This window comes from Sus scrofa, chromosome 17 (assembly GCF_000003025.6).
Source record: "Sus scrofa isolate TJ Tabasco breed Duroc chromosome 17, Sscrofa11.1, whole genome shotgun sequence".
NCBI lineage: Eukaryota > Metazoa > Chordata > Mammalia > Artiodactyla > Suidae > Sus > Sus scrofa.
In genome coordinates, this window is record NC_010459.5 from 36412688 (window position 1) to 36426981 (window position 14294).

At 42.6% G+C, this 14294-nt stretch overlaps 1 protein-coding gene across 4 annotated transcripts in view; it reads left to right on the forward strand.

The window, feature by feature from the left end:
- Positions 1-13748, forward strand: part of MAPRE1 (microtubule associated protein RP/EB family member 1) — a 35738-nt gene extending 21990 nt beyond the window's left edge. For 3 of the 4 annotated variants that reach the window (XM_005672836.3, XM_021077333.1, XM_021077334.1), the window contains exons 5-7: positions 34-155; positions 5980-6132; positions 7785-13748. In XM_005672836.3, the coding sequence (XP_005672893.1) occupies positions 34-155; positions 5980-6132; positions 7785-7841 (332 nt within the window). In that variant the 3' untranslated portion in view covers positions 7842-13748. 4 annotated transcript variants of the gene reach the window in all.

Sequence of the window (14294 nt, forward strand, 5' to 3'; positions counted from 1 at the left end):
TCTTAAAAAAAAAAACCAAAAAACTTCTCTTAGCTCCACAGAGGCCCATTGCAACACACAGAACTACTGCAGCCCCTAAGGCTGGCCCAGGTGTGGTGCGGAAGAATCCTGGTGTGGGGAACGGGGATGACGAAGCAGCCGAATTGATGCAGCAGGTAGGCACCTCCTGTGTCTGAGGCGGGAGGCACTTTGGAGGAGAGGGCTCTCGCCACCACGAGTAGGGCAGGCTTGTCCATGTGCTCGTGGAAAGACCTGCCTTGTCTGCATACAAGCTATCCTTGTGACATGTGCACTTCAGGAGCTGTGAGCATGGGCATGGAAGAGGGGTGTCAGGTATTTCTGAGGTCTGTTAGTGTGGCAAAAACCCATGTATGTTTGGAACTCATCCCGTACAGTAGAACCCTGTTGAAAGTCTCTGGAACTCTGGAACACTGTTAGGGTTTTGTGGGATTCAGAATGTCTCTTGAATTTTGGCTCTGACAAAAGATAAAAGAGAATTCCTTTCTAAATAATAATTTTAAAAAAATGATTTGACAGTCTTTCTGCTAAAATCTGGGTCACCAGAGAATCAAGTTGAGAGTGGAACTGGTGTTTCTGTTCTTAATAGGTCAGTGATTCGAAATGTCTTCTTCAGGATTAGGTAATTGGTAGAGGTCTCTGTGGATCAGAGCACATTATAGACTTTTAGACATTTTCTCACTAATTCTTTTTCATTTTTTCAAATTTTATTAAAGCATAGTTGATTTACAGTCTTAGGTTAATTTCTTTTTACCACACAGAGTGACTTGGTTACACATGTGCACATATCCATTCTCTTTCAGATTTTTCCCCTATATAGGTTATCACAGAATATTGAGTTCCCTGTGCTATACAGCAGGTCCCTGTTGACCATCCACGTGATATACAACAGTGTGCATATGCCAGTCCCAAACTCCCAATCCATCCCTCCCCACTCACTAATTCTTTTTTTTTTTTTTTTTTTTTTTTTTTTTTTTTTTTTTTGCTTTTTAGGGCCGTGCTTGCGCATATGGAGATTCCCAGGCTAGGGGTCGAATTGGAGCTACAGCTGCCACCTTATGCCACCATAGCAGCATCAGACTGGAGCCATGTCTGCGCAACACCAGATCCTTAGCCCACTGAGCGAGGCCAGGGATTGAACCTGGAACATCATGGTTCCTAGTTGGATTTGTTTTCTCTGCGCCACAGTGGGAACTCCCCCTACCCCCCACTAATTCTTACAGTTACATTTTTTTGTTTGCTTTTGGGTGATGCTCTTGCTTAATTCCAGATTTAAAATCAAGGATTCTCTGATTGCTGTGAGTTTGAGATTGAACCCTTTTGCTTTCCTAAAAACCAAGTCCTAAAGCCTGGGGGAAATGGCCTTACTTTAATCCAGACCCCTGTGACTCAGACCATACTCTTAGGAAATCAGACATAAAAGCCTGTTCAAAGATCAGATTTGGTCTTTTTCATCCTTTGATTTGTGTGTGCTCCAAGGTTGTAGGTGCCTCTGGAGTGTGGAGGTGACTGCATCACCATCCCTATTGTTGTGGCAGCCTCAAGCACCCTTTGGGCACTGTCACTTTGAGGACAGAAGGCCTGGAGAATGAGGAGACCTCCCTGCTACAACTGGTCGCTAGGCACAGGTGTACACAGGAAGTAGTCTCAGAGTGAAATCGGGTAAAGAGCTGTCAGTGCCCAGGCTCAGCAGCCGGCACTGTGCTGTCTGGGAGGCAGTGCAGTGGGCTTCATGGGACTGCTGTTCTGCTGGTGTCCTGTGGTGGGAACACAGGCTTCGGGCTCGGTGGATTTGGGGGTTGTCCTGGCTCTGCCGCTAAACTTCCACTTGGGGCAAGTGAGTTAACTTCTGTGAACTCACTGCCTCTTGTGAAGTGGGGCTAATGCTTTGCTTAGGATAGTTGATTGGATCTCACATGAGCTGATGTTCTGTCAGGTGCCTGGAAGGATATTTGGGATAAATGGGGTAAATGGCAGCAGATGAAAGATAGTTGTGATGATTATGGTTTTTGTCTGTGGTCTGTTTAGAGTGAAATAAGTTCTGGAGTGTGTTTTAAAGTCCTCGGAGGAGTTCCCTGGTGGCTCAACAGGTTTAGGATCTGGTGTTGTCCCTGCTGTGGCGCGGGTTCAGTCCCTGGCCTGGGAATTTCCTTATGCTGTGGGTGTGGCCAAAATTAAACAGTTTACAGGAATCACAAAACCACCTTTTTTATTTTTTATTTTTATTTATTTATTTTGAATTTTTAGGGTTGCTTCCACAGTATAGGAAAGTTGCCAGGCTAGCGGTTGAATTGGAGCTGTAGCTGCTGGATTGTCTGCGACCTTCACCACAGTTCACAGCAATGCCAGATCCTTAACCCGCTGAGCGAGGCCAGGGATTGAACCTTTGTCCTCAAGGATACTAGTTGGGTTTATTACCGGTGAGCCACCAAGGAAACTCCCCAAAGCTATCATTTTAGAGCGCGTGTGCCATTGCTCTACACAGCACTTGGGTTTCACTGGTGCAGCAGCCCTGTGAGATGTTATAGAGAAGGACAGCTTGGAGAGGTTAATAGCCTGAGCTGGTATAGACCCAGCTCACACCCAGCCCTCCCTCAGAATTAATTTGTTTGGGCTGCAGAGGGTTTTGATTTTTGTTATTTTTTAATTTTTATTTTTAATTTTTATTTTTTGTCTTTTGTCTTTTTTTTTTTTAGGGCTGCACCCATGGCATATGGAGGTTCCCAGGCTAGGAGTCTAATTGGAGCTGTAGCTGCCCGCCTACGCCATAGCCATAGCTATGCCAGATCCGAGCCTCCTTTGCGACCTACACCACAGCTCACGGCAAAGCCGGATCTTTAACCCACTGAGCGAGGCCAAGGATTGAACCCTCAACCTCATGGTTCCTTGTCGGATTCGTTTCCACTGCTCCATGATGGGAACTCCAATTTTTGTTATTATTTTTTTTAATGTGAAGGTTTCAGATTCTTGCCAGGTTGTGGAAGTCCTGAGCATACCATGGCTCATTCTCATGATCTCGCTAATCCTCAAAGTATTTGAAGGGGTGGCCTTGATAAAGTGTGGAGGTCTGAGGGACGTGACCGATATGTGAAGTAGAGCCATGTGTGCTCAGTAGGCTAATAAGAGAAGAGCAGTGTATTCTAAGTCATCCTGGAGAAATTTAGTTGATTTTCATATAGAACAGTGCTATTCAGTAGAAATAGAATGCAAACCAGAAATGTGAGGAGCATATGTAATTTAAAGTTTTCTCGTAGGCACACTGAAAAACTAAAAAGAAACAAATTAATTCCAGGAACATGTTACCCTACATACCTTAAATATTAGTATTCTAACATGATCAATAGAAACACTTATCAATGAGATATTTTACATTTGAACACTGTACTAGGTCTTTGAAGTCCAGCCTGTCTCAGTTGCATTGATCACATTTCAAGTGCTCAAAACACCACAGATGGCTCAGAGCTGCCACATTGGCCAGTGCAGGTCCAAAGCCTTAAAAAGGTTCGAAGGAGTGACATTGATTATTAGCCATAGCCTTTGAATAACTTTATAAATAAGCAGTTAGAGGGGTGCCGTGTGAAAGCTAGTGAGTTGGTGTGTGATTATTGAGTGTTTCTTGTGGATTCATAGTTAATCGGGTGATGTCAAGGGGGACTGTTGCTTTGGCCTTGTAGGTGGGGCCTATGGAACTGGGTTTTGATGACCTCGATGATGTGCGGGCCAGAGAAGGTGGCTTTGTGAGGAAGGCACTAGTGAAATGTGCATAGACAGATGGACTCCAAGCCACTATGCCTTGCTGAGCTATTTTGACTTCCCTTTCCTTCTCCTGAGATTAGAAGGCCTTTTCCCTGGCTCTTGGAACTGAAGATCCAAGGCAGCTTCCACTGCCAGTTAGTCACCTCTTATCCTTTTATTCCCTTCTCCACTTTCTGGTAGTTTAAGGAAAAGCAGCTAGCAGGGCTGGGGAGAGTGGAAGCAGATGGATGATTTCATTTTACTGGCTACTAGATGATGGTAGTACTTTATTGAAACTTCCTTTTGTTTTTTTTTTTTTTTTTCCTTTTCTTTTTTGGCCGCCCTGCTGGCATATGGAGTTTCCAGGCCAGGGATCAGATTTGAGCCGCAGTCAATACCTAAGCAGCAGCTGTGGCAGTCCTGGATCCTTAACCCACTGTGCCAGACCAGGGATTGAACCTGTGTCCCAGTGTTCCCAAGACACTGCCCATCCTGTTGCAGCACAGTGGGAACTCCTGTTGAAACTTTCAGTTATTTTTATTTATTTATTTAAAAATTTTTTTAATTTTTTTTCTCTTTTTGCCTTTTGTAGGGCCACTCCCGTGGCATATGGAGATTTCCAGGCTAGGGCTCTAATCAGAACTGTAGCCGCTGGCCTACGCTACAGCCACAGCAACTTGGGATCTGAGCTGCATCTGCGACTTATACCACAGCTCATGGCAACGCCGGATCCTTAACCCACTGAGTGAGGCCAGGGATCAAACCCACAACCTCATGGTTCCTAGTTGGATTCTTTAACCACTGAGCCACGACGGGAACTCTGAAACTTTCAGTTATTTTTAAAAGTGATTTCCTTGGTTGCTAAAGGAATAGTGAAAGTGTGTCTAGAACCTCGATTTTGGTTTGGTCTTTGATGAACTTTGAAGTTAAGTCTTTGACAAAAAGGTCCTGGTGGTTCTGATCACCTCCTCATTTGGATGTTTCTTGACTGCAGGTTATGAAGAGGAGCCTCCTTCCACCCTGGGGTGGGACTTGATCCCTTCGGTTGGGTCTGGCTTCTTCATCAGGCTGTGGGGAAGGCAGCTGGATAAGCTGTTTCCTTCTGTTTTTGCAGCTAGAAGTGCAGAAGGTGACTGGACTTCTGTGGTGCCTTCTGACTCCCAGGATTCCCTGCTGCCCAAATTGTGCTCAGAGGCTGTCCCTTTGGCTTTCCATGTAGCCCTAACCTGTAAGGGCTGTGAGGATTTTATGCTGCACCATGAGCCTTGTAATTTGCATTCATTGAGAGTTAAATTGAATTCACATGTCATAATTCTGAATGAAGATGCATTGTGCTTAAAATACACCAAGGACCACAAGAATTATTATGACTTTATTACTCTTGGCTGGATAGAGTTTTGGCCCAAGCACTGAGGTTTATTTCTTCACTGCCTCTTTGTGGAAGTTAGAGTCCCTCAGTGGGGCTCCTGGAGGATCCTGCAGTGCAGGTGGTGAGTTGATGTTGCCCAAGGGAGCTAGTGGTGGTGGTGGTGGAGTCTGCTCCTGCCTCTGCCATCTTCTCTCCCTTTTGAGACTCTCTTGGGAGAGAGAGTGGTGCAAGGACACTGTCTTCAGAGGGTGCCTTTCTTTCAGGGACTGTGCCCTAGCCCCGACGTGCTGGGGGGAACGAATCTTTGAGTTTTCCATGCCCAGGCCCACTCCCCCGCCCCGCCCCCACCCCAGTCCTAGCTGTCTTGGCCAGTACGCTTCACCTTCAGCTGGTCTTCCCCTCCTGGCTAACTATCTCTACCCGCTCCCTTGGTCCAGACATTCTCTTATCATTGACTTCAGTTTGTAGAAAGACCTGGACCTAATTGACCAAGTGTCCTGGTGAAGACTCAGTCTATGATTGTCATCTATTCTGCTGGGCCAGGTTGTGGGTTCTGCTTCTGTATGTGTCAGACTCCTATGGTTTTTTCTCCTTGATCTTGTCTGAGTCCCTGAGAAGTTCCTTCATGTTTCATGGTGAAGTCTGTCCTTCCCTGGGGAATTTCTGTAGTGAGGCACCATGAACAAGCCAATGTTATTTATCTGGGGCTGAAGGAAATTGACATTAAGCTAAAGTGAGATTTTTGTCTGTGTTGGAGAGTTTGATGAAAGACTACATCTCTTTTTGTGTTGAAGGTTGGCTGATACACTTGGGTGTGTGAATGCCAAGTGACTTACGCTTTCTCATGTCTTGTGCAGGTCAACGTACTGAAACTTACCGTTGAAGATTTGGAGAAAGAGAGAGATTTCTACTTTGGAAAACTGAGAAACATTGAATTGATTTGCCAGGAGAATGAGGGGGAAAACAACCCTGTATTGCAGAGGATTGTGGACATTCTCTATGCCACAGATGTACGTGTTGACATGAGGATATTTTCTTGCCATTTTGTCACCTAAGAGAAAATACATTTTATCTGGTTGGTTTTGGCAAACTCATTGCTGATACTTGCTGTGTTTCAGCATAGCATTCATCACAAGACTTTGTCTTTGACCCTCAGAGTCAGCCAGAGGGCACCTCTGCCCAGGTTCAGCCTCTGCCTTGAGGCCTAAGAACCTTTGAGGCAGGCATAGGACACGGATACGTGGCTGGCTTGCCCTCCTTCTGTAGTTTGTGGCCACTGATGGGTCATGAGTGCCACAAAGTGCTCTTAACCCCGCCATCCCCACTCCACCCCCTTTAGCTTGGGCTCCTCAGCCTAAGATGCTGCCTTCTTTTAAATTAGGGCCACAGGCCTGCCTTGGAGAACCAGGCACATGGTTCCTATTCAGAGTCCACTGTCCACAGAGTGGACCTTTGCTTCTCCCACCTAGAGTGTGCCTGGTTCCTATTTCCCCAAAGTACTTTGTGGTCAAGTTTTTTGGGATCCATGTGTATTACTTCTGATATTAATTGTGCCTTGTTAGCTGAATAGAGAAAACTGATTTTCCCTTGATTTAGGATTTGGTATCTTGCTGTATCCACTGTTTAATGGCTGTAATTATTTATAATTCTGCCTGCTTAGCAAGGTCTTTAGGTTCCAACTACAGTATATGTCTAAGTGTTTTGTAGTATGTGACAGTGTACAAATATATACTGTATAAAAGTACAGTATAAATACAGTATAAAAATACAAGGTAGTATTAATGCTATCATTAACACTGTCCTCTAAATACATTAGGTGAATTTGGGGGGATTAAGACAGATGACCGAAAAGTTGATAATTGTTCAATAAATCCTTATTTTGAGCTTGCTCTGTGCAAGAAAATCAAAACAAAGATGAAGATGTAGGGGTCCTTGATCCAGTCTTTATTATTTTAGTGGAGTCATATTCTATGTAAATATACTTAAAATAGAGATTTAATTTAAAAAATAAGATAGTAATTTAAGGGGACGTCTAAAATTTTATGGAAGGATAGGTAGCCATTCATACATTCCAGATGCCCTGGAGGTGGGAGCCATGTAGCTGATGTTTTCCTAGGCCTCTAATGTTGGGTTAGCAGCTCTTAACGAGTTTTGGCGGTGTTTTGAGTAAACAAAATGCCCATGACACCTGTAGTAAGATGCCTGGTACTGAGTGCGGTCAAAGGAATGCATAAGGGAACAGCCGACTGGGTGGACAGTTTATTGAGGGGAGATGGTGTGGTACTATTAGGGTGATTTAGGATTTTTTGATGGTAAATTTTCTTAACTCTGTTGAGGTTCAGTCGACACAATGAACTGTACATACTTAATAGCACAATTGATGTGAAAAATTTTCACCGTAATCAAAATTGTACACATCCGTCACTACAAAGGTTTGAAGGTAAATTTATGCTGAGTTTTTGCCTTTTGTGGCATGTGATTCCACTCCCTAACTGATAACAGTCACTTGACCTTGTGCCATTAAATGCCAAGTGTGTAGAAGAAACAGGAACTGTTGACCTTGAGAGGCTTTAAAAATGAGGAAAGTGAACCCACAGTAGAAACTGATCCATCATTCAGCGTTGGATAATAGCTTTCCTCTCTCTCATTTTCCCATTTTCAGGAAGGCTTCGTGATACCCGATGAAGGGGGCCCACAGGAGGAGCAAGAAGAGTATTAACAGCCTGGACCAGCCGAGCAACATCCGAATTCTTCACTCCAAATCATGTGCTTAACTGTAAAATACTCCCTTTTATTATTCTTAGAGGACTCACTGGTTTCTTTTCATAAGCAAAAAGTACCTCTTCTTAAAGTGCACTTTGCAGAAGTTTCACTCCTTTTCCAATAAGTTTGAGTTAGGAGCTTTTACCTTATAGCAGAGCAGTATTAACATCTAGTTGGTTCACCTAGGGAACAAAGAGGCCGACCATGGGGCTCACCATGTGGATGCTGGTAACACTGATGCTGGAGAAGGGATTTTTGCGTCATATACTGAGGTGGAGACCTCAGTAGAGAAATATAAAGACTGATTTGAATTTTAAGCTAATGTGAAATCTTGGCAGAGAACGTTTAGTAAATAAATGCCTTAAGAGTATTTAAAAGATGCTTCCATATTTCAAAATATAAAATGTAACATGACGGAGATTTTATGTGTTTGGCATGGCATCTGGGAAAGAAGGGCCAGAACCTGGAACCTTTGGAACCTGCAGTTCACAGCCCTTGCAGGGCTGCTTGATCCTCGTAGGCCCAGACCTTGGCCCCAAAGGAAAGTTTAAAAAGTTGCTCTGTAAAGCTATTTAGTGTCCTTGACCAATTGCATCCCTGCTCAGAAGCCAGAGGCATTGTTGCCTGGATGAATAAAGGGTGAGTTTCAGCCCTGAGATGTTTGAAGCGAAGAGCGTGATTTTCATTGAGCATTTTTCTGGTGATTTTTCCAGTTTTTCCTGAAATTTCTATGTATTGTGTTTTTGTTTTTTATTTTGGTTTTTTTTTGAAATGAGGTGTGTGTCCAGTTTTTAAATCTACCAGCTACTTTTGGGGACTTGCCCACATCTCTGGGATTTGAATGGGGGTTGTGTCCTGTTTTACTGTCTTTTAAGTTTACATTAAACATGTTCCTTCTCTGCTCCCCTTGCCCACTGGGGACTCCTCTTTGGCTCCTTGAAGTTTGCTGCTTAGAGGGGAAGTTCAGCAGGCAGGTGATCATGCCGCCGAGTTCTTTGTGGACCTCTGGCAAAGGGAGTGATCAGTGAAGGCCATCACGATCTTGGGATCTGCAAGGCTGGGTGTTTTCGGTACCTGCTGTCCACAGCCCTCCACTGTTATTGGAATACTTTGCCAGTGCACTAATCTCTTTGGAGATAAAAATGTTAGCGTGTTACTAAATGTTAATTTTCTTTTGCAGAAAATACAGTACCATGTCTGAATTAATTATTAATATTTAAAATATTTCATTCCTTAACTCTCCCTCATTTGCTTTGCCCACAGCCTGTTCAGTTCCCCTGTTTTGGCAGAATTCTGCAAAATGTGTGTCACCCACTACTGAGATTGTTCGGCCCCTGATGTTTTTGTATTGATTTGTTTCTGGTGGTAGCTTGTCCTAAAATGTGTGTAGCAAGCAGGTATTTTATGATAAAATTGTTGTGTAGTGCATGCTCTGTGTGGAATTCAGAGGAAAACCCAGATTCAGTGATTAACAATGCCAAAAAATGCAAGTAACTAGCCATTGTTCAAATAACAGTGGTGCCATTTCTCTTTTGTGGCCTTTTAGACTTTTGTTGCCCTAAAATTCCATTTTATTGGGAACCCATTTTCCACCTGGTCTTTCTTGACAGGGTTTTTTTCTACTTTAAACAGTTTCTAAATAAAATTCTGTATTTCAAGAGTGTCATGTCTTCTGAAATTTGTCTTGCCCTGGGTATATTCTTTTAGGTTCAAATGATTAAGGTACCCATGCTTCTTTCTTAAATTAGGTCTAATCTTTTGAAATCCTTCGCTGTTTTTTCAAATGTGCTTATTTCTAAGCCTGTTTCTTTTTTCTCCATTCTTCTCAGTACATTTCTCAGTCTCCTGCTGTTTCACACTCTCCTGTTACTGTGAGAGATCTTTCAGAAGTCCAAGGCTTAGCCTAGCTGCCATGAAACCTTTTCAGGCTGTTTGCTCCAGAGAAATACAGGACAGAGCTTGGTGGATACCATGGGGCAATGCTTTTTTTTTTCCCCCTGAAAGTGTATTTCAAAGTCAGTGAACACAGTCAGTCTATAATGTAACCTGAAATCATCACCATTTTTTCTTCCCTTTTAAAATTCTGTGCTATAAGAGATGAATTCAGAAGAAGACATGCTGCCATTTCCAGTGTGAAAGTTAAATGGGCAGAAGGAAGTTTTCTGTATGATCTTTAGGGTACCCACATAGGGCTCTGTAAACCCCACTTGATGATGACGTTGCCTAGGGTTATACACCACATTAATTCCTCTAGAGTTAACGTTATGATACCTTCCTTAAAATGTTAGGTACCTTCAGAAGGAACTGGATACCGTGTGTGTTGGTAATCTACAAGAAGATACCTCCAGGAGTACATGGTTTGTGAAGATTATGTTGAGTAATATCAGCTGAGAAGTTCCCTTGGAAAGAGTGAAGCTGATACTGCATGTACCTCTGACCTAATTAGTCCCTTGGCCGGGCTCTTTAGGCTGAGGCAACACAGAGTCTTATAACATGACCGATTCAGGTTAGATCATTGGTGCGGTAAACTTGAAAAGCTGCTTTGTTTGCTTGGCGAGGTCTGTGTTGTATTCAGGATAGGTATACAGATGACTTCTCTGGCTGGATTAAGATGTAGGACTCACTCGTGGTGGTCCTCAAGCTGATGGGCGTCAGAATCACCTGTAGAACTTGATGGGCATACTTCTGAAGTCCAGTCTCAGAAATTCTGAGTCAGGAGGTTAGAAATCCGCATTTTACTCCGTATCTTGGGTGATATGGGCTTATTGCAGTCTTCAGACCTGTATTTTGGCCTTATATTTATGCCTACAAGTTCAAGTCTGATTCTGGCAGGGGGGACATCAGAGTGGAGTCCTTGTAGGTCCAGCTTTGCGACTTTGGGGCTAATTAATTGATCTCTTTTCTCGTTCTGACCTGCAAGCAGGGATGGTGATTTTGGCTGCAGTGTCTCCCTCACTGGGTGCTTGTTGAGATCAGACAGAGTTGGGAAACAGAAAAGGCGACCACCCTGTTAGAAAGCCCCACTTGGGTTCTTCAAATCCAGACTGAAATTGTTTATAGATCAGAACAGTTTAGGACAAGGTTTGTGTATCCTGAGAATTCAGGAGGTTGTTCCTTAAGATATGCCTTGAGTGTTTTGTAAAATAAATAACAAGTTCTTCTAATGTTGCTTTTTCAGCTTTTTGGCATTGATGAGTCCAGGTCTTTTCAGTTTTCAGACTGATTTTGATCCTGTTTTTTCCCCAAGTGAAGTTATGGTCTCAAGCACACCTTCCACCATTTTCTTTTAAGTGAAGGTTCAGTGATGCAGTAATTCAGATTTGTTGATTTAAAAACAGGTATTTTCTTTAGGGTTTGCTTTCTGGAATAGTAAGTTTTGGAAAGGAAGCAGTTTTCTTTTGCTGTACCAAAATGACTCTAGGGAAGTTTTTCTTTAAGGATTGCTTTATGAGATTTGGTATGAGCAACTCCTTTTGTGATGTGTACCCTAGTTCACCATAGTCTACAGGCAAAACCTAGGCTCTAGAGCCTGATGAGCCTAATCAGATTAGCTTGCTAGTATGTGGGTGACCCAAATCTGACTGCTGTCAACAGAGTGGAAGTAATTGCTTTGAACCAAGCTGAACCTGAGCCTGTGGTCAGTGTTTGTAAATCATCAGTCATTTTGCTGGTCTGGCACTGTTGCTGTCAACTGGGAGTACATCAAATACTATTTGAATACATACATTCCAGCTATAAAAATTTAAAACCAGATGAGTTCACGTTTATTTCTGATACTTGCCGCTTTCTTCTCAGTTTTCAGATGTGAAAATATAGCTGAGTACATAGAGTCCTTGTAAGAAAGCCCACAGAGGGATTCTATGTTTTTACTTTGAACTTGACTATCCTTAGAGCCATCACCCTAGATAGATGCCTTCAGCCAGGTTGTTATGCAGCTGTAATTTGTGAAGGGCTTTTTCTTCTTGGACTTAATCTGAGTTGGAAAATAATGTTATCTTAGTCTTGGGAGCACAGAGCTTTCTGTTGAGGTTATAGTCAGGTTGCTTCATTAATTTGGTTATCTAGGTATAAGCAGGTCTGGTCTTCGAGTTGGAGTTCTAAGCCTCTTATTCCAGGATACACACACACACACACACACACACACTCTCTCTCTCTCTCTCTCTCTCTGCCCCCCCATATATATGCGTATGTATATATATATAAAATATATATAGTTTAAAAATTAAAGTAACCTGTATCTCCTTTGTGTTGGTGGCTTGAGGCTTTGAAATGTAAGTGAAAGTAGCCTTCACAGACATGTTTTTGTGGATTTGGAGAGGCAAATCTTTGTCCTGTGATCATTTCAAAGCACTTTAGGATTACAAAGTGATCTGTTAGCAGTTTGAAATTCTGTAAGGTGTCTTACTTTAAAAATGAAAAAAAAATTTTCCCCTTAAATTTACCTTGGTTTACTTTGAATGTTTTTCAGTCTGCAGGAATCATTGGTGAGGATAAGCTGGATGCAGGTGTGAGGAACAGGAGGAAGAGCAGTTTATTCCCTTTACTGATGTGTTTAGTTTTTCAGTTTTCATGGTGGAATGAGATTTGGGAAGCTGGTAGTGAGAGTCCATCAGAGTGAGTCCTAACACTAGTTTCCTGCGGGGACAAAGATGAGTTTATAAGATTCAGCCTTTATGGATGAGTGACAAATTGCAGGGCAGACTATGAGAGTTAAGCCAGGGTCAAGCATGCAAGTGGGTAGCCTGAATATATAAAAGGAGTGTATTTATATATATATAGGTGAGCCCTTCTGTCACCTTTACTAGAATGAAGGAAGGAGAAGTGCTGCGATCGGGAGGCCAAGGACCAGCAGTTGAGACCAGGGCCTCTTCCAGGCCCTGCATCCCTGGTCTGCAGAGTGTGGCCTTTCATTGGCTCAGTGGGGAAATGAGTGAGGATGCATCCCCCAGGATCCCTTCTGAGCCAGGAAAAAGTTAACTTAGGTCTTTAGAAGCTAGTGGGATACCGGAACCAGAAAGAATGGGAGAGTGAGTGCCCATTTCCAGCAAATGTTACCTTTTGGAGGCCAGTTTTCATCAGCTGAGGAACAGTTTTGGTTCAGAGAAAAGCCCAATGCTTCTCAGCATCAACTACATACATTGTGCATGTGAAATTTTGAAAAAAATTTGCACTGATAAGAAATGGTTTGTAAAGTGTACAACGTTTGTGTTTTAATAAAAGTTGTGACTCAAAGATTTTGACAGATGAAGTAAAAAGTGGCTCAACACATGTGTTTGGCTATTTTTCCCCTCCACAGGCTGCAAGCTACAGGGAGAGCTTTGCTAATAAACCCACCCCTGAACCACCATTTAGTGCAAGAAATCTAATTGTGTTGTACCCAGGATCTGTTATAGTTTAGCCTTGTCTAAACTTTGAGTGACTTTCAGATTTCTTTCCTCTCTTGCTTGTCTCACAGTTGTTTGATCACGTCGTATTTAGATTTCTCATAACGGGGCCCATTTATATATTGTGAAGTAGTAGTGATCTTAAGATCCAGCATACCTCAGGGTCTTCTGGCTCTTAGCATTGTAAAGGTTTCTAACCTGATAACTGCCTTTTTTTTTTTTTTTTTTTTTTGTATTTTATATGTTTTTCTACAAAATAATGTGAGTGTTAAACATGTGTAATTATATATGACTGCTGTTTTTACTTTGAAAATTTAAACCCTGCCTGGAAGAATGGAATAAACTGTTTTTTATAGGTAGCTGTAGGCTAATCCCAGCTTGTCCCTGTGTGTGAACCTCCTTCCCTATTAATTTTAAAGGCTGAGAGAAGAAACAGTAATTCAGTGTTGAATGAAATAAAAATTATTTTTAAAAATTTCCTAAGGATTTTCAACTCTTTGACTTAATTTTTTTTTTCCTTTGTTTTTTGGAGAGGAGATGGGTAAGTAGGTACTGAACCACTCAGGTTCTGTTGTCTTTCTTGAATCATGGTGTTTGGAAATCTGGTATGTGAACCTGGAGTTCTCATTGTCATTGTGGTGTGGTAGGAAGAGCATGATTTTAAAGGTCATGTGGGCTGAGTTGGCCTCAGCTGAAGGTGTGATTAATCATCAGGTTCCCCTCTGGGTCCAGCAGTTAATGACTTCTGTCTTATTTATTCAGTTTTGTAAAGGAAAAAGCCTCTCAGCTATCAAGTTGCACCTTAAAATTTTTGACAATTTTTTTTTTCTTTTTTGGCCATCCTGTGGCATATGGAGTTCCCGGACCAGGGATCAGATCCGAGCCACAGTTGAGGCCTAAGCGGGATCCTTTAACCCACTGTGCCGGGCTGAGGATTGAACCTGCATCCTGATGCTGCAGCGATACCGCTGATTCCATTGCACCACAGCAGGAACTCCTTGACAAATTTCATAAAGCTGAGAAGG